General features: G+C 40.4%; 1 protein-coding gene across 1 annotated transcript in view; it reads left to right on the forward strand.

Annotated features, from left to right (window-relative positions):
• Nucleotides 1–21,539, forward strand: part of malrd1 (MAM and LDL receptor class A domain containing 1) — a 359,618-nt gene that overhangs the window by 18,454 nt on the left and 319,625 nt on the right. Inside the window, exons 3-5 of the mRNA XM_073055307.1 lie at nt 5,626–5,717; nt 5,859–6,020; nt 9,202–9,298. Coding sequence (XP_072911408.1) covers nt 5,626–5,717; nt 5,859–6,020; nt 9,202–9,298 — 351 coding nt within the window. The remainder of the gene's footprint in view (nt 1–5,625; nt 5,718–5,858; nt 6,021–9,201; nt 9,299–21,539) is intronic.

Below are 21,539 nucleotides of genomic sequence, written 5' to 3' on the forward strand. Positions count from 1 at the left end.
ATGACAAGGTACACATGTCTGTGGGATGAACGCATTGCATACGCCTCTGCTTCCTCAGGAGTCTGGTAAGATTTGGCACGTCATCAAAAACTTTGGCAAAGTTCTTCAGATGTGAGGTGGAAAGACGCTGACTGGCTGCATCACAGCCTGGTATGGGAACAATAATGACTTTGAGCGGAAAATTCTACAGAAGGTAGTGGATTATTTGGAACACTGTGCCACTTAAATGGGACAGGAGACTGTTAGACTGTTACTGAAATTTTTTAAATCAGCATCAGTCTCATGCACATCATATGCCATTAGACACTACACTGTCCAATGAGCAAACGGATTTTAAATAACATCACTTGCATGTTTGTGTTTAAAAAGCAGTGTTTTTGTCACTGATAGTTGGTGAGTAATAAACAGTCAGGCAATTCAGAACTCAGAATCAGGTTTATTATCACTGGGATGTGACATGGAATTTGTTAACTTAGCAGCAGCAATTCAAAGCAATACATAATCTAGCAGAGAGAAAAAAAAATATTAGACATGTAAATCAATTATGTACATTGAATAGATTTTAAAATTTGCAAAACAGAAATACTGTATATTTTTTAAAAAGTGAGGTAGTGTCCAAAAAATACAATGTCTATTTAGAAATCGGATGACAGAGGGGAAGAAGCTGTTCCTAAATCGCTGAATGCATGCCTTCAGGCTTCTGTACCTCCTACCTGATGGTAACAGTGAGAAAAGGGCATGTTCTGGGTGCCGGAGGTCCTTAATAATGGACACTGCCTTTCTGAGACACCACACCCTGAAGATGTCCTGGGTACTTTGTAGGCTAGTGCCCAAGATGGAGCTGACTAGATTTACAATCTTCTGCAGCTTCTTTCGGTCCTGTGCAGTAGCCCCTCCATACTAGACAGTGATGCAGCCTGCAGCTCTCCACGGTACAACTATTGAAGATTTTTGAGTGTATTTGTTGACATGCCAAATCTCTTCAAACTCCTAATAAAGAATAGCTGCTGTCTTGCCTTCTTTATAACTGCATCAATATGTTGGGACCAGGTTAGGTCCTCAGAGATCTTGATACACAGGAACTTGAAGCTGCTCACTCTTTCCACTTCTGATCCCTCTATGAGGATTGGTATGTGTTCCTTCATCTTACCCTTCCTGAAGTACACAATCACTTCTTTCATCTTACTGACATTGAGTGCCATGTTGTTGCTGTGGCACCACTCCACTAGTTGGCATACCTCACTCCTGTACGCCTTCTCATCACCACCTGAGATTCTACCAACAATGGTTGTTTCGGCAGCAAATTTATAGATCGTATTTGAGCTATGCCTAGCCACACAGTCATGGGTATATAGAGATTAGAACTGTTTGGCCCGCTGTAATTTCAAGCATTTAGGATTGAAATGATTTCACTACTTTAACAAATTAGGAACTATGAAGCCTGAAGGTCCACACTCAGTGATTCAGGACCAAATCTTTCCCCTCTGCCATCCGATTTCTAAATGGACATTGAACCTGTGAACACTACCTCACTACCCCTTTTTGTTTCTGTTTTTGCACTACTTATTGTAATTTAACTACTTAATATACGTAAATATACTTAACGTAATTCCGTTTTTTCTACATTTATCGTGTACTGCCACTGCAAAGTTAACAAATTTCACAACACTTGCCGATGATATTAAATCTGATTCTGATTCTCTGAATCTGAAGGTATCAACAATCATCTTGAATGTTACTATTAAAATGAAGATTTGGAATATACAATCATTGAAGGTAGTGTTTGAAGCTGTCCATTATCTTCACTAGGTGTCTGTACTGATATTGTTCATTTACAGTGTTACGGATTCAGCAACAATAAACATATGAGTGAGGCAGGGTTTTTTATAACAAATAAAACATTTATTAAACACTGAAAAACAAACCCCCAAAAGTAAACAAACCACTAACGTAACCGGAAATCAGCTGCTGTGTGGCACCTTAAACAGTTCTTAAAGGAATAAAGTGAAAACAGTTCTTAAAGCGATGTTGCAAAAACAGTTCTTCAAAGTAGTACTGCAAAAGTTCAAAATGCTTACTGTCCATTAAAGGAGAGACTTTTTAGACGATTTAAATTCTCTTTCACGTCATGTTGTTGCGGTTCCCAGTCGAACTATACTTTTCCTGAAGAATTTACGAAGATGAAAATGAAACGGCTTACAGGCACTGACCTTTCCTTTACAAAACTGTACCCAACCCTTTCTGCTATTATTCGCAGGGGTTACCATAGGGACAGCCAACGAATTCCTTCCGAATGAGGATCAAACAAGGTCGAACCTGTTTCACCATCGAAATCCACTTTCCTCGATCTTTTAGCTCCCAAACTCCGATCTTCACTCTCCACTGATTTTTAACTGGCAGTATTATAAAGAAGCTACTGGCAATGACCTTTTAAACTTTAGGCATTAAATAAAACTCCACCTTTCAACCAAACTGCGTCATAATATTGGACTATGCAGTGGCATGGAGTCAAAATGGCAAATCCAGCCACGAACTGCCCCTCCTCACAGGGAGGGGTCCTCCTTTTATACCCTGTAAAAAAAACCTGTCACATGACCTCTACTGGCGGGAAAATGACATCACTCCACCATCACAAGACCACTACCTTAAGTCCAGTATAGCTTCAACACCACTGTCACATGACAAGTACAAGATACCCATGGGTACGTAACAACAGTCAATCAAAAGAACAGGGCAGATCAATTCCTCTGTCGATAACTATTGGGAACTAATACACAGTTTTATATTACTATAGTGGTATTGGTAGTGTTCTAGTTAAATGGTAGTTTGTCTTTTTTATACCTTTTTTACTATTTCCACAAAACTTTGGCTAGTTGGGGCAGACATGTAATTGAGTCAAAATGTACCAGTCCCATTTTGTCTCAGTTGACTGGAATCCTCTGTATTAATGATAAAGACAATCTTTATCATTATATAGTCAGAGATTTGCAAAAGACAGAAACTGGCCTTACAGTCCAACAGTTCTGTGCTGACCGAAAGCTGACCCCCGACCATTCACAGGAAATCTAAGCATGGCATTTTTTTAAATTCTCCATCTGCTATAATCAACTTCCCCTAGATACAGCACTAAGCTACACACTAGGGATGATTTCTGGTGGCCAATTAACCTACGTCATTGGAATATGGGTGAGAAACAGAGCATTTGGATGTCACAGGAAGAACATGTGCAGTCCACACAGACTTCACCAGGTTTAGCATCAAATCCAAGTCTGTGGACCTGAGTCAGCAGCTCTGTTGTCCTGTCCCCTCCTGTTCTTGAGAAAGTAATCACCGGAAAGAGCAGTAATCTGCCAAAGAAGCAAGAGACTGCAGATGCTGGAATCTGAACAAACCAACTACAGGAAAAACTCAGGAAGTCAAACAACATATGTAAGAGGGAAGGAACTATTGACGGTATGGTGCAGTGATGCAGTCTGATGCAGTGTAACTGCTATATTCCTTGACTATCACAAGGTAGTGCTGTGCTTTCACAGGATCAAAGTAAAGCAGTAATTAATATAACTGTGTACTTGTCCATTAAAGTAAGCAAATCTGATGTAAAAGCATCTAGTGCAAGACTACTCAGAGATTAAAAAGCAAGCAAATGTAAATTTGCAGTCAGAAGATCACACGTATTAAATTTAATTATTTGTCTAGTACATTTACTTTTACCTACTTAAAAATTGATGAGTTCTGAACCACTTCGATAATTCCTTTCCTCTCACAGAAGCTTCTCACCCTGCAGAGCTCCTCCAGCAGGATTGTTTGTTAGAACAGCAGTCTGCTTGTTGATGATATTCCAACAGGTGATGGAGTTTGAACAGAGCAGGTTGATACAACTAATTGGTTTACCAATCCATTTCAGAAGGCAGTTGTGAATCAGGCTACATCAACACTAGACCGGATAATTTTGAAAATGCCGGTTTCGCGTAAAAACGATAGGCATCCACACTATGCGTTTTTAAAAATATCTCTGTCCACATTGAAACGGAGATTTCGGCATATCTCCTCCTCCTGCGCATCTGCAGGACACATCTACTGAAAAGAAGCGACATGTTTTTTTGTCGAATCTTGCCGCAAAAGTGCGCATTTGTGTAGTTACAGACAAGAAAAACTTAAAACAACGGGCAGCTGTTGGCTGTCGTGCAGGAGAACTTAAAAGTAAAAAAAAAACAAATACTGGAGCGTACGGAGGCAACCGACAGGGAGTTCATGGGCAGATTGACCCGGCTGACAACGAGCATTGAAAAACTGACTAACTCTGTTGCATTAATAAAGCACCTTGTTAAATGTATAAAACATGTCTGCATCAGTGTTATCTTGTATTTCCATACAATGTTACATTAGGCTGTTACACATCTATTGTCAGAGAAGTACTTGCATAAATAGGTAAACCACCTTCATACGAGCAAGGACAGAAAATGGCAAAGTGAGTATACTTATCTATTCAGTAAGTTATGGGTCAAAGTACTTGGTGAGTACATTTCTAACTCTTTTAGCTTCAGTCTTATTGCCGTCTGTTCTGAAATTGTTAGGTTGCATTCAAGAAAACAATGAAATGGCATGCTGCCATCTGACAGCATTTTCAGAAGTCTCCAGTTACCCTGTCCACACTGATCTGCCTGAGCAGCGTTTTCAAAAATACCTACCCTGGAAAGCGTTTCTGAAAAGTTCCGGTTTCGGGGCATGAAAACACCGTTTTAGTGTAGATGGAGGGTAAAAATGAAGAGAAAAAGTTTTGGTTATGTATTTATCCAGCGTAGTGTGGATGTAGTCTCAATCTCATCAATGTGGACATGTAAATCCAGTTCGGAAAAAAGAGTATAAAGGATTTAAAGGACCAAATATGTTTTTATGATAATCTGGTAACTCCAATATCATCAATACCAATATTCTTTTTTTAAATTCCAGATTAAAAAGGTATTAAATTTTTTGTAAATACATTGTTAAAATAAATTTAAACAGACAAGATTTCTACTCTTGTTCTGTATTAATCATTGCACATAAAACCAGGAACATGGATTTTTAGTATGACCGTCAATATATAATACAAATAATGTGAGTTCACGATCATGTATATTATGCCCATGCCACGCAAAGATTGATGGCCTCTGTTCTATTCAGAGTGGACATCACCCAATACCTAAAACATGCATTATTGGTTGATTACATTGTTTGATCAATAAATTATGTATTTAAAAGTTTTATTTATTAAATGTTGCATTTGGTTCTACTTAAGTTACAGTTAATGCAATTTGGAAGGGAAAGGAGGCAGAGAATGGAAGTTTGGTCCAATTGGAAAATCAGGAGAGAGAAAAAAAGAGAGAGAGCCTTTGAAATCTGTGCAAGAAACTTACCAATGAAAGAAAGGGAAAAGGATCATGGAGGGGGGAGATGAAGAGAACCTAAGTCTGAGATAGAGAGAATTACCTACAGGGAAGTGATGATAAAAACACATAGGTGAAGGAAGATGGAGGTGTAGGGAAAAAGAGAAGTTTAGTATTCTTCAGCTCATGAAAAATTGTCAGTATCATAAAATTGTTTCTGGCTGAAGTAGCAATAAATTATCTTTTTATTTTTTCACAGCTTATTATTTATCCATATCACCTGAAAGAAATTCAAAGGATTTTGCAGTTCTACGAAGCGTTGTTTTCCTTCCTCCAAAAGATATTTGCCAGGTAGTTTCCTTTTTGCGTGTGCAGAAAATTAGAGATCAACATCAAACCAAAAGCCAATTATTCTTGAAGACATGCTCTGGATTTAAATCTCTATTCAAAAGTAACAGGAAATTAAATTAATTCTGTTTCTTTCCTTGATAGATGAGCTTTTATTATCAGTTTGGTCATGTCAATGGTATGCTTAAAGTTGGACTGTACCAGCAAAACAGTGGACATATATTGGAAATCTGGAACCAAACATCTGCACAGGGGAGTCAATGGAACAGAAAGGTTATCAAATTCAACAGTAAGGGAAAATATCAGGTATGGGTTCCATGGGTATTTTTGTATTGTTTCTTTAATAAACTTCTGTTCTAGAGGGAGCAGAGAGGGTCTAAATGAATGGAATCCAAACCCACCTGCAAAATGTATTTTCCATTCTGAAGTGTTAGGCTGCTTCATGTGATACATCAGTTGTGGTGTTTTGGCCTGTCCGTGCTGAGGATATTAGACACCTTCCCTACTGGATCTTTCAGACTTGCAGGAATTTCACAGCCAGGGTGTGGGGGTTGAGCTTTGAAATCATTTAGAATGAGATTTTTTTTTAATTAGAGCACCAGGAAATCAAGAATTAATCTGATTGAATGAAAACATGAGCAACTGGTGAATCTGTGCATGTAAATGAAAATCAAAAATAAAAATGTCAAATCATGGAAACCTAAAATATAAACAGAAGATTATGGTATATTCAGCAGGTCAGGCCACGCCGGTGGGAAGAGTACAAAGTTATCATTTCAGGTTGAAGCGCCTTCATCAGAACTAGGAAGAAAAGTAGCAGTGGATTTGATTATGATTAAGGTAGGGATCTAGACCACAGAGAGTAGAATGTGCTCCTATTACAAGATGGTTGAAGATGGGAGGCTTCTCAAAATAAAATTTCAGAATAGTTTATTCTGAAAGCCAGAGAAGACATTGGGACTGAAGACAAGGGAGACTACAGATGCTGGACTCTGAATCACAGATAACCCAGAAGCTGGCTTAAGCAGTATCTGTGGAGTCAGGAGGACTGTCAACATTTTGGGTTGAGGCCTTGCATCAAGACAAGAAATAGGGACTTAGTGGGAATCATTTTCTGTTGCTGAGCTCTATAGTCTGGGGCCTGAGGGAGGCAAGTCTAAAAACTATGGATGTAAAACTGAACCATGCAAGTGTGGAGACACAAGAGACTCCAGATGCTGGAAATCTGGTGCAATAAACAAAACCACTGGAGGAGCTTATTTCCATGTACAGAGGGAAATGAATGAGTGAGGTTTGGTTCTGGACTGGAAAGAAAGATAGCTAGTAAAATGGTGGAGGCAAAGGATGGAGGACATGTTGGCAGATAGTGGGTGGGACGAGGTGAGAACAAAGGGTTTCAGGCTGCTGAGGGAGGGGAAGAGAGAACAGCAGTGCGGAATGCTGTTAGATGCATTGTGCGTCTCTGGCGGTCTCAAGGTGTTAGTTCACCAGGCTCATGGGGAGCCAGGAGGGAAAAATGTGCATCTACATTCTGAGAGCCATCTCCCTAAGGGCATCCTTCATATTCAGATGCCAGTCTGCATTAAGAGTAAGAACTGAGAGGTGGCTGGGGCAATAATTATAAATTCAATAATTATAAATAGTTATAAATAAAATAATTATAATAATTAATTATAATACTTTTAACAAGCTTTAAAAGAGCTCTCTAAAACTGCAGTTAATATTGGCAAGAGACTTGTATGGACGGAAGCTAGACTTTAATGCCCAAACACTATGTCAGGTGGATCTTGAAGATGACACAAGATAGGCCACCAGAATTAGGTCTCCTATCAGGTGGGGCTGGGCACAGCACTAGGTAGGTACTGAAGACCCAAGGTCAGAGATGAAGGATATGGCCTTCAACGGCCAGTCCCCAGGTCTAAGATTCCATGATCAAGGCAGACAGTAAGCAGAGGTGAGCCTTGACCTCAAGTCTTCAGCTGCAATTTCCACAATGGTTCTCCAGTAACTGTATTGTGCAAGGCTTCAGAGTAGACTTGATGATGATGTTATCACTAGTTGCTCCTTTTATGTTATCCTGGTGAGGTGCAAACTACAGTCACACCCTCTGTGGTCCATCTGGCATCACCCAGGGATTTCCTGTACGGGAATTTCCATATAATATAGGACCACTGGTATGCTGCCTGAACTGCTAAGTATCTCCAGCATTTTGTGTGTGTCACCACCGTTAATCTGAACACCTATACTAGAATATCCCTTCAGCCTATCAGCTGAAGGATTTATTCATTATGACAATATTTTCTGAATCTTTGATTTGCTAAGAATTCAAGTTTTTTTACGTAAGGATATTTAAACAGCTAGTGCTTGCTTCCTTGTCTTTGGCTGAGAAACTTGTGTGTTTAACCCACTCATATTATGTCACATCCAATCTTCAACACTTTAATTACTTGAAATTCATCTTTACTCAGCAGCCCTCAATGTACTATATGGTACTGTGAGAAGTATTGCATTCTGTTTCCAAAATTCATTTCAGTGACTTTATTAGAATAAATATACTTTAGAAACAGTGGACAATGTGCTGATCCTTCGATACAGTGTACTTTGTGCTGCCCAACCATCAGATACAAACTTCTAGGCCGCACATTTTGATAAACACATGACCCCAGAAAAAGTTCTTTGTTAACCAGCTGATTTGTGACAGCTTCATAGCTTGTCACCTTATATGTTGCAATTCAAATGGAGGATTATCAGAACTTAATTACTAAAATAAGAAATAATATACCAGAAGTATTTACCAACCTAAGTTTAAAATATTCTTGACGTATATTTTAAGCACTTGTTCTGAGTGCTTTTTCTCAGTTCTATTTATTCTTTGGTCTTTGATGTGCAATAAAAATGAAGTTTTTCCATGAATATCATTTCCACTGGCCTCTGGAAATTTGCAATTTTGGTTTTGAGTGGATCTGTCTCAGGCCACTAGATCTGCCCAGCAGTGGAAATGCGTGAAAGCTGGTGATAGTGGACTACTTTCCTGAGTGCAGTTACAACTGCTATAGTAGTGGAAATTTTGGAGGGTGGAAGAATGAACCCACGGTAACTTTATTCCACATTCCACATCCTTACTATTGCACAGCAATCACATCACAGTTTAGTAAAAACATGCTGCCTATCAATATTTCAGGAGATGTTGCCTGGGTCAAACCTCTACCAAGAAATTGATATTTAATTAAAGACCTCCACTGAGTGATATAGGCTCTTTCTATAGTTTCTGCTCCCACTAGACATATTTGGTGTTCAAATCCAGGACAAGTGTATAAACCCCCAGAGATCATTAAGGCTAAATTCAGTGTCTTTGTATGTTCTTTTTCATACTCAAATTTTAAAAAAAGATAGGTTTTTGAAGCTGCTCTTTAATAATGTGTTTGCTTTCTATGAATTTGCAAGTGTGTTACTTTTATTCTTTTTTATTTGCTATGTTAATGCACAGGTTATTATTCAGGGAATTATATTTGATTATACTCCATCCAATGAAGGCATCGCCGTTGATGACATTACCTTCAGTTGTGGTTGTCTCACTAGACCAGGTATGACTGTAGCCATTTCAATGACTCTGTATAGTAAATCACTGTTGAAATTTAGAGTTTCTATACTAATGATTAAACAGGACATTATGTTGCAGCTACCTATTTCATTGATGAGGTGGAACCAGGAATATTTTTGATGGTTTTGGTCACCCTGTTATAGGTTAACCTAGAGAGGATATAAAATGCTTTGAGAGGCTGGTCAAGGACTACATCTGCAGCATGCTGCCAGCCACACTGCCCCTACAATTCACCTACCGGCACAACCGATCACAGATGACACAATAGCCACAGCTCTACACACTGTCCTTCTGCATCTGAAGAGAAAGGATGCTTATGTGAGAATGCTGTTCTTGGACTACAGTTCAGCATTCAACACCATAGCTCCCTCTAGGCGCAACAAGAAGCTCAGAGACCTCGGCCTTGACCCTGCCTTGTGTAGCTGGATCCTGGATTTCCTGTCAGATCACTGGCAGGAGGTAAGAGTTGGCTCCCTCACCTCTGCCCCTCTGACCCTCAACACAGGTGCCCCTCAGGGCTGTGTCCTAAACCCCCTCCTTTACTCTCTACATACCCATGCCTGTGTCACCACCTACAGCTCCAATCTGCTAATTAAATTTGCTGACAACACTACATTGATTGGCCTAATCCCAAGGCAGCCTAATCTGAGGCAGCCTACAGAGAAGTCATCACCCTGACACAGTGGTGTCAAGAAAACAACCTCTCCCTCAATGTTGCAAAGACAAAGGAGCTGGTTGTGGATTACAGGAGGAATGGAGATGGGCTAACCCCTATTGACATCAATGGATCTGGGGTTGAGAGGATGAACAGCTTTAAGTTCCTCAGCATACACATCACTGAAGATCTCACGTGGTTTGTACATACTGGCTGTGTGGTGAGAAAAGCACAACAGCACCTCTTTTACCTCAGACGGTTGAGGAAGTTTGGTATGGGCCTCCAAATTCTAAGAGTTTTCTACAGGGACACAATTGAGAGCATCCTGATTGGCTGCATCACTGTCTGGTATGGGAACTGTACTTCCCTCAATCGCAGGACTCTGCAGAGAGTGGTGCGGACAGCCCAGTGCATCTGTAGTTGTGAACTTCCCATTGTTCAGGACATTTACAAAGATGTGTGTAAAAAGGGCCTGAAGGACCCAAGACATCCCAACCACAAACTATTCCAGCTGCTACCACCCGGGAAATCAAACCACAGTATAAACGCCAGGACCGAAAGGCTCTGGGACAGCTTCTTTATCAGATTGATTAATTCATGCTGATACAATTGTATTTCTATGTTATATTGACTGTCCTGTTGTACGTACTATTTATTACAAATTACTATAAATTGTACATTGCACATTTAGACGGCGATGTAACATAAAGATTTTTACTCCTCATGTATGTGAAGGATCTAAGTAATAAAGTCAATCAAATTCAAAAGAGACTTATAAGTATTCTGGATAAGCTAGAGGGCCTGGGTTATAGGGGGAGTTGGCCACAGTTGATAGTTACACCCTGGAGTGCACGAAAATGAGGAGTAACCTTATAGAAATTTATAAAGACATGAGTGGTATGGAAGTGATGGTCTTTTTCCCAGGGTTGTGGAGACTGTCTGTATCTAGAGGACACAGGTAAAAGATAAGAGGGAAAAGATTTAAAAGAGACCTGAGATTTAACTTCTTTACACGCAGAGTATAGAGTACCTATGTTGAGCTGTTGGAGGAAGTGGTCAAGGCAGATACAACTACAATATTTAAGAGGGATTTGGAAAGCAACATGGGGGGAAGGGCTTGGAGGGTTAATGGGCAACTGGGACTGGAGGAGAAGATACTGTGGTGAGCATGCAGCAAATGGGCTGAAGGGTCTAGTGTTTATATTTGAGTTACGGCATGTTGAGTGCTACAATATAGTAAACCCATCTTAAAGAAATAACATTACATGACATTGTGGAAGTAAACTTTAAGTGTGAGTTCATTGAATCTACACTTTCAATACAAAACTGTTAGTCTCATGAAAGAAAATGCCGACATTGAAGTTGAAATTGAAAATGACAAAAAATGTTGCCAATGTTCTCTGTTCCATTCTCACTGCCAATGAGATCACACCTAAAGCAAAGGATTAGAGAATTTATCCATAAATAGGAAGAGATTTAAGTTGTTCTGCGTGAAACACCTTTGAGTTATTAATTTAACATTAATGGACAGAAAACTAGCTCTTTCTATTCAATGGCACACTGCATAACTGATATAATACTGGGTGCTTTGGAATGGTATCATTCAAAGACAATAGATTGACACATCACATAGAATGTCAGCTTCTCCTCAGTAGGCAAAAAGAGCATCATCTATTCTCTGTCCAACCCCTTACTTGCAGACAGCCTCCTACATTTTAGCTGTTTTTTGCTTCCATTTATTTTGTGTTTTTTAATGCTATTTGGCAAAAGCTGATGATGATTTGAAATGTTTGTTACTCTTTCTAAATTCTTTGATGAATTTTCACCACCACTTTATGATTTTGCTTGCTAATTGCTGTCATTCCTTTGAAGATTTCCTTTCTTACCACCACAAATGTCCTTCCCACATTTTCCAAAACCACATCTGGCAGACTGCTGTGTGAATTGATGACCTTCAGATTGGTGTAACTACTAATGGGTCTAGAAATACATTTCTAGTACTTACACATCTTTGTAAGTGAGAATCTGGCAAATAGGTTTTAATGTGGGGAAGTCTGAGGTTTGCGCTTCAGTAAGCAGAATCAGAGGTGGATCCAGGTGTTTTGGTGCAAGAATCACCACAAGCTAGCAGGCAGGTACAATAGGTAGTTAAGGAAGCAATTGACGTGTTGGTCTTTATAGCAAATGGATGTATGTTTAAGGTGGGGTGGGTTTGTTACCACTGTACTGGGCGCTGGCTGGACCACAGCTGGAATACTCCGCTCTCAAGGATGGTGGAGCCAGAATATTAGATCTATTTAAGGTGGAGATAGTAAACTATTTGAAATACTAAAGCATTGAGAGCTATGTGGAACTGGCAGAGATGAGGATCTGAGTTCAGCACAGGCCAGCCATGTTGAATGGTGCGGCAAACTTGCGGGCCTTGTGGTCTATTCCTGCTCCCATTTTCTTGTGTTCTTTAACTCCAATCCCTTCTGCTGTCTCGCCAAAAGCATCTAAATTAGTCTTCAGAATCAGTTTTTGGTACCTATTCATTGATTCTACGAAATTTAATACATGCCATTTTCAACATGGAGAAGTGATAAAACAAGTGACTCTGCAAAATTCTGAAGCTGCAAGGGGAGGATAAGTGCCTCCAAGTTTACGTAGTCAATAGGCAATATTTGCTGGAAAACATATTAATTGTGGAACCGCAATGAAAGAAAAGATGAAGGTAAGCAGGGGCCAAGAAAGTAAAACTGACAGAGTACATAGAATTTTGCCAGGTTAAACATATGCAACTAAAGGGACACTAAGCTTCACCCTCTTACTAAGAGTTATGTTAGAAGGACAATTAATCACACAATTTCAATCTGATACCTGGTCTAATCACTCAATTTATTTTAGCTTTTTATACTTTTTTTCTGTCCTATCCCTGGGAATAAAAGGGTGATGAATATTAGTAGCAGTACATTAATTAGAATTTAGAACTGAATACTTTTTATGGAGCTATTGCATTTATCATCACCTTACAGGTTTGATAAAAATGGAAAAATATAATTAAAATACTTGCGATATACAGATTAAAGTCTGTTTATAATTATTGTATTTGCTAACAAATATAATCTATCTTCCTAAAATACCTCTTCAATTCTTAAATCAGCTCAGGAAATATTGAAATCCAAAATTAAGATCAGCTTCATTTTTTGGTAAACCTACAGTATGCTCGGTAAATTTATCTGTATATTGTTTGAAGTCTTGATTTTGCAAGGTTGCATTGATGATGCAAGATCCTTATAAACCCCAAAGGAGTTATGGATAAAAAGGTTCATAATAAGTCAGAGATATCTGTCAAGAAATATAGGGATTTATGAGGCTTTTCTTTATTTGGCTATGTGAATAGCATGGTAAACCTTCCCAAGGAAAATATTTTATTTTCTGGCACGTAAGTGTGACCACTGTTAACTTTGCCCATAAAGTTGGATTTCAAAGACCATAGGAACATCAATTCCTGGAATTAGTTTAGCCTCTCAGTTAGATAATGGCTGATCTATGCCTTATCCGATGTAGTTCTTCATTCTTTAATATCCTTGCCAGACAGAAAATATCAATTTCAATTTTCAAACTTTCAATTTGCTACCCTCAATAGCTTTTTTGAGGAAGAGAATTGCAATTTCTGTAAATAACTGCTTACAGTTGTAACCTCTGAATGATTTAAGTTTAATATTAAGGTCATGGTCCCTTGTTCTGGCCTCTCTTGCTGAAGAAATAACTTCATGGTATCTATGCCATTCATTGCTCTTAAACTGCATGATCAGATTGCCTTGATCTTTCATACTCAGAGGACTGAACGTCTAGTTCATGTAACTAATCCTATCAGGATCACTAGCAAACTTTAAGTGCCGTAATCCCAGAAACTTCGGCAATTCAAACAAAACAAAAGATTTATTACCGAAATTAACTAGCAAAACTAACAAGAACTCATGAGAACTGTGCAGAATCTTGAAGGACTGCAATCACTCACGATACACAGAAGAACTTGGTCTCAGTTTCACCAGACAAGGATACACAATGATCAAGCAAAGAGGAATTGGCGTGCCCCCCTGAAATACAGCATGAAGGAATTCTGGACCAGTCAGACATCCCCAGTGTTCGTACGAAGCAATAACCCACAACAAAGGCCACAACTACAGTGCAAGACATAACTTACAGCCATCCTACCCGGGTCAAAGAATATTGTAACATCACCAATCTCTACAGCAACTTAAAACACCAGTTGTATTTCCTTCAATGCTCATGCAATTTTATCATATTTACTGGCTCTATAACCCTTTAAGCCACTTCTGATAAAGTCATCAGGACTTAGCAATTCACCTAAGAATATTGACAAAAATATAGAGGGAAAAAAGTTCATTGTGTTTAAATTTTGCTGATGAAGTATTTCCTAAGGAAATTAATTATTTGCACATCAATCTTTTTCAAATTGTAGAATTCTCCTTTCCCTATTATATAACAGATCTTCATAAGTGTACCATCGATCAAACAAAAAATGTATTAACTTTCTCTCTCATTCCATTTCCGGGGAACTGTGTACTGGCTGAGAGACAGCCTTTCAATTCTAGCAGCAATGAATCAAGTATCAAAATGAATCAGGGGTATAAAAGGTGTCCTAAGAACTGAAGACTGTTTATTATCATTACACTGTCACTCAGAACTCAGTAACATAAAAATGCTCATGAAGAAACAACTATCAATATGCTTGATCACTTTTATACAATCTTTTTGACTCCACTATCCTTGGCCTTCATCTCTTTAATATCTTCAATGGATAGTTACTGCAAATAATCCATAATGAACAAAAGAAGCTCATAGCTTTTCACTTGGGATAGCTGTTTGGTTTTCACACAAAAAAAGGCAATGTTTGAAAAAAGATATCACTGGAACTGAAAAACAGATTAGGGTGTGTGGCCATACTGATTGTTTCATTTACAAAAAATACATTAATCTCAGTGTGCTGAAAAAAATGTTCTGTGTAGTTGAAACTGGGTTAACCTAAGCTGTCCCCATTTCTGGGGCTCTTGGTGCCTGATGGAAAATTCTGGTGTGATTTTTCTTGGAAGTAGAAACTGTGCAATTCATCCCAAGGGTATGAGCCATACCATTGTATCCATTTTTGACCTTGCTGATCTGAAAAACAACCGACTTTATTTGATCACAGAGTTACCAGCATTTACCAATGGTGTTTGAAATCCTGAAACCATGCTACTTAAGAAACAAAGTCCAATTCAAATTGTATTCTTTATCAGATTGTGCTGCAGCTTCATCCAAATAATAGGATTGGTCCTGGCTAATCTCTGTCATGCTTACTCACATTAATAAGACCATTAGTAAGACATATTAGTAAGACTGAAAAAAACACCAAAAGTCAAGGAAAAAAATGCCTTATATAATTTTCATCATCCCAGAGGTAAGGCAAAGTGAATATAAAGATTCACCTGCATAAAAGGATCCCTAAAATACCAGGACTTGTAGCTGAGGCAGGGTTACATTTCTTGAAGATTTCTCAGTACAACTATCACCTAGTATAATTTGTTGTAGTGTGCTTGCTTGATGTGCACATCCTTCAGTTGCAGGATCCTAAGTCCAACTGTCAGAATAAACAAACTGACAATAGTATCTTCTTCCAGGCCAACATTCCCAGTACCAAAGGCCTAGTTGTGTGCAGTCAGCTTCCTTGGGTGGGCAATGTCACTTACATATTCAACTCCAGGTTCCTAGGACAAACGCTCTTTTCTGAGCTCTAAGGGAAGAGATTGCCAGGTAGGCAAGTGAAAAGATTCAAGGATATGCTCAAACCCTCTTTAAGAGTGACAGAGTGGTGAGGCTAGAAGCTATGCTTCTTCCCAGTTCTGATCCTGATTACTGGCAGTATCTGAGGCAGCTTAGACTTCCCCATCCCTGCAGCTTCACCAAAACCCAAAGACATGAATGTCGAAGGGATAAGTGGCTACTTATAATAAGTGGTCAGTTGTCCCTAGTGTGTCTTTGAGTGGTAAAATTTGATGAAAATTTGGACTAATAGGTGGAAAGGGGTGCTTTATGATTTGTGTTGTTTTTGTGGACCAGGCTTTCTGTTTATATTCTATGCAACCCTATGACTCTGAGAATTGCAATGCCCCAAAGGCCTCTTGGGAACCTCTGACCTGCTACCCTTAGAAGGAGAGAAGGAGCATTCATAGAGTCACTGAGAACCTCAAGTTCATACACTGGGAAGCACACAGAACCCTAAGTAGGAGTGGATCACTTTGGCCTTATTTGTGGCAGAGTCTGCGGTTCCCACATTAGCCTCATTAGTAACTGAGGAACCCATAGGGACTAAGGTAAGAAGCAGGGACTAGAGAGTACCCCAGTGGCTGTCCCCCTTAACAATAAGTACTCCTGCTTGAGTACTGTTGAGGAGGAGGATGACATACCTGGGGGAAGCAACAGTAGTCATGCCTCTGGCACAGAGTTTGACCCTGCGGCGCAGTTGGGAAGGGGAAGGGAGAGGATGGCAGCAGTGATAGGGGACTCCATAGTCAGGGGGTCAGACAGGCGATTCTGTGGATGCAGTAAAGAAACACGGATGGTAGTTTGCCTCCCAGGTGCCAGGGTCTAGGATGTTTCTGATTGCGTCCAAGATATCCTGCAGTGGGCGGGAGAACAGCCAGAGGTTGTGGTACATATTGGTACCAACAACATAGGTAGGAAAAGGGAAAAGGTCCTGAAAACAGACTACAGGGAGTTAGGAACGAAGTTGAGAAGCAGGACCTCAAAGGTAGTAATCTTGGGATTACTGCCTGTGCCACACGACAGTGAGGAGGAGGAGAATAAATAGAATGAGGGATTGGAGCAGGAAGGCAGGGATTCAGATTTCTGGATCACTGGGACGTTTCTGGGGCAGGTGTGATCTGTACTAAAAGGATGGGTTGCACGTCAATCTGAGGGGGACCAATATCTTGGCAGGAAGATTTGCTGAAGCTGTTGGGGAGAGTTTAAACTAGAATTGCTGGGGGCTGGGAACCGAACTGAAGTGATGGAGGAAAGGGAGGTTGGCTCACAAATAGAGAAAGCTTGGAGACAGTGCAAAAGGGAGGATAGGCAGGTGACAGAGAAGGGACACACTCAGACCGATGGTTTGAGATGTGTCTATTTTATTGCGAGGAGTATCATGAATAAAGCAATAAAGCGGATGAGCTTAGAGCGTGGATCAGCACTTGGAGCTATGATGTTGTGGCCATTACAGAGACTTGGATGGTGCAGGGGCAGGAATGGCTACTTCAAGTGCCAGCTTTAGATATTTCAGAAAGGATAGGGAGGGAGGCAACAGAGGTGGAGGCATGGCACTGTTGATCAGAGATAGTGTCACGGCTGCAGCAAAGGAGGAAGTCATGGAGGGGTTACCTACGGAGTTTCTGTCGGTGGAAATTAGGAATAGGAAGGGGTCAATAATTCTACTGGGTGTTTTTTATAGACCACCCAATAGGAACAGGGACATTGAGGAGCAGATAGGGAGACAGATTCTGGAAAGGAGTAATAATAACAGAGTTGCTGTGGTGGGAGATTTTAATTTCCCAAATATTGATTGGCTTCTCCCCAGAGTGAGGAGCTTAGATGGGGTGGAGTTTGTTAGGTGTGTTCAGGAAGGTTTCCTGACACAATATATAGATAAGCCTACAAGAGGAGAGACTGTACTTGATCTGGTATTTGGAAATGAACCCGATCAGGTGTCAGGTCTCTCAATGGGAGAACATTTTGGAGATAGTGATCACAATTCTTTCTCCTTTACCATAGCTTTGGAGAGGGATAGGAACAGACAAGTTAGGGAAACGTTTAATTGGAGTAAGGGGAATTATGAGGCTATCAGGCAGGAACTTGGAAACATAAACTGGAAACATATGTTCTCAGGGAAACATACCAAAGAAATGTGGCAAATGTTCAGGGGATATTTGCATGGGGTTTTGAGGAGGTACGTTCCAATGAGACATGGAAAGGATGGTAGGGTACAAGATCCATGGTGTACAAAGGCTGTTGTAAGTATAGTCATGAAGAAAAGAAAAACTTACAAAAGGTTCAAAAGAGATTCAAAACTTAGGGGGGCAAATTTTAGGGGTAACACAAAGGGGAATTTCTTTACTCAGAGAGTGGTAGCTGTGTGGAACGAGCTTCCAGTAGAAGTGGTAGAGGCAGGTTCGATATTGTCATTTAAAGTAAATTTGAATAGGTATATGGACAGGAAAGGAGTGAAGGGTTATGGGCTGAATGCAGGTCGGTGGGACTGGTTGAGAGTAAGCATTTGGCACAGACTAGAAGGGTCAAGGTGGCCTGTTTCCATGCTGTAATTGTTATATGGTTAACTAGATAATGATATGAGTCTAGAAGATTATAAGGCTAGTAGGAAAGAGCTTAAGAATGAAATTTGGAGAGCCAGAAAGGTCCATGAGAAGGCCTTGGCGGGCAGTATTAAGGAAAACCCCAAGGCATTTTACAAGTATGTGAAGAACAAGAGGATAAGACGTGAAAGAATAGGACCAATCAAGTGTGACAATGGAAAAGTGTGTTTTGAACCACAGGAAATAGCGGAGGTACTTAATGAATATTTTGCTTCAGTGTTCACTATGGAAAAGGATCTTGGCAATTGTAGGGATGACTTGCAGTGGACTGAACAGCTTGAGAATGTAGATATTAAGAAAGAGGATGTGCTGGCGCTTTTGGAAAGCATCAAGCTGGATAAGTCACCGGGACTGGACAAGATATACCCCAGGCTCCTGTGGGAAGCGAGCGAGGAGATTGCGGAGCGTCTGCCAATGATCTTTGCATTATCAATGAGGACGGGAGAGGTTCTGGAGGATTGAAGGGTTGTGGATGTTGTTTGCTTATTCAAGAAAGGGAGTAACAATATCCCAGGAAATTATAGGCCAGTGAGTCTTACTTCAGTGGTTGGTAAGTTGATGCAGAAGATCCTGAGAGGCAGGATTTATGAACGTTTGGAGAGGCATAATATGATTAGGAATAGTCAGCATGGCTTTGTAAAAGGCAGGTTGTGCCTTATGAGCCTGGTTGAATTTTTTGAGGATGTGACTAAGCACATTGATGAAGCCATAGATATAGTGTATATGGATTTTAGCAAGGCATTTGATAAAGTACCTCATGCAAAGCATATTGAGAAAGGCATGGGATCCAATGGGATATTGCTTTGTGGATCCAGAACTGGCTTGCCCACAGAAGGCAATGAGTGGTTGTAGATGGGCCATATTAGGATGGAGGCCAGTGACCAATGGTGTGCCTTAGGGATCTGTTCTGGGACCCCTACTCTTTGCGATTTTTATAAATGACCTAGATGAGGAAGTGAAGGGATGGGTTTGTAAATTTGCTGATGACACAAATGTTGGGGGTGTTGTGGATAGTGTGGAGGGCTGTCAGAGGTTACAATGGGATATTGATAGGATGCAAAACTGGGCTGAGAAGTGGCAGATGGAGTTGAATCTAGATAAGTGTGAGGTGGTTCATTTTGGTAGGTCAAATATGATGGCAGAATATAATATTAATGGTAAGACTCTTGGCAGTGTCGAGGATCGGAGAGATGTTGGGTTCCGAGTCCATAGGACACTCAAAGCTGCTGCACAGGTTGACTCTGTGGTTAAGAAGGCATATGGTGCATTGGCCTTCATCAATCATGGGTTTGAGTTTAAGAGTGAAGAGGTAATGTTGCAGCTATATAGGACCCTGGTCAGAACCCACTTGGAGTACTGTGCTCAATTCTGGCCGCCTCACTACAGGAAGGATGTGGAAACCATGGAAAGGGTGCAGAGGAGATTTACAAGGATGTTACCTGGATTGGGGAGCATGCCTTATGAGAATAAGTTGAGTGAAGTCAACCTTTTCTCCTTGGAGCAACGGAGGATGAGAGGTGACCTGATAGAGGTGTATAAGATAATGAGAGGCATTGATCATCTGGATAGTTAGTGGATTTTCCCCAGGGCTGAAATGACTAGCACGAGAGGGCATAGTTTTAAGGTGCTTGGAAGTAGGTAAAGAGGAGATGTCAGGGGTAGGCTTTTTACGCAGATAATGGTGAGTGTGTGGAATGGGCTGCCAGCGGCGGTGGTGGAGGCGGAAACAACAGGGTCTTTTAAGAGACTACTGGATGGCTACATGGAGCTTAGAAAAGTAGAGGGCTATGGTTAAAGCTTAGGTAATTCTAAGGTAGGGATATGTTTGGCACTGCTTTGTGGGCCAAAGGGTCTGTATTGTGCTGTATGTTTTCTGTATGTATGTTTTGGCATTCATAGCAAAAGGATTTGAGTACAGGAGCAGGGAGGTTCTACTGCAGTTGTACAAGGCCTTGGGGAGACCGCACCTAGAGTATTGTGTGCAGTATTGGTCCCCTAATCTGAGGAAAGACATTCTTCCCATAGAGGGAGGACAGAGAAGGTTCACTAGATTGATTCCTGGGATGGCAGGACTTTCATATGAAGAAAGACTGGATTGACTAGGCTTATACTCACTAGAATTTAGAAGATTGAGGGGGGATCTTATTGAAACATAAAATTCTAAAGGGATTGGACAGGCTAGATGCAGGAAGATTGTTTCCGATGTTGGGGGAAGTCCAGAACAAGGGGTCACAGTTTAAGGATAAAGGGGAAGCCTTTTAGGACCGAGAAGAGGAAACACTTCTTCACATAGAGAGTGGTGAATCTGTGGAATTCTCTGCCACAGGAAACAGTTGAGGCTGGTTCATTGGCTATATTTAAGAGGAAGTTAGATATGGCCCTTGTGGCTAAAGGGATCAGGGGGTATGGAGAGAAAGCAGGTACAGGGTTCTGAGTTGGATGATCAGCCATGATCATACTGAATGGCGGTGCAGGCTCGAAGGGCCGAATGGCCTACTTCTGCACCAATTTTCTTTGTTTCTATGTTCTATGTTAATCGATTTGTCGGGCAAGATTTCCCTTCACAGAAACCATGCTGACTTTGACTTATTTTATCATTAGTCTCCAAGTACCTCGAAACCTCACCCTTAATAATAGACTTTTCTAGCCACTGAGGTTAGACTAACTGGCCTCTAATTTTCTTTCTTTTGCCTTCCTCCCTTCTTAAAGAGTAGAGTGAAATTTGCAATCTTCCAGTCCTCTGGGACCATGATAAACACAAATGATTCTTAAAAGATCATGACCAATCCATCCATTATCTCTTCAGCAACCTCTCTCAGGACTCTGGGATGTAGTCCCTCTGGTCCAGGTGACTTATCCACCTTAAGACTTTTGAGCTTTCCTGGCACTTTTCCCTTTGCAATAGCAATGGCACCCACTCCTGCTCCCTGACACTCACGGACCTCTGGCACACTGCTAGTGTCTTCCACAGTGAAGACGGGTGCAAAGTACCCATTAAGTTAATCTGCCCCCATTACTATCTCACCAGCATCATTTTCCATTGGTCCAAAATCAACTCTCACCTCACCTTTATTCTTTATATAACTGAAAAAAAACTTTTGTATCCTGCTTTATATTATTGTCTAGTCTCAGAATCAGAATCAAGTTTATTATCACTG

Source organism: Hemitrygon akajei, chromosome 8 (genome assembly GCF_048418815.1).
Source record: "Hemitrygon akajei chromosome 8, sHemAka1.3, whole genome shotgun sequence".
NCBI lineage: Eukaryota > Metazoa > Chordata > Chondrichthyes > Myliobatiformes > Dasyatidae > Hemitrygon > Hemitrygon akajei.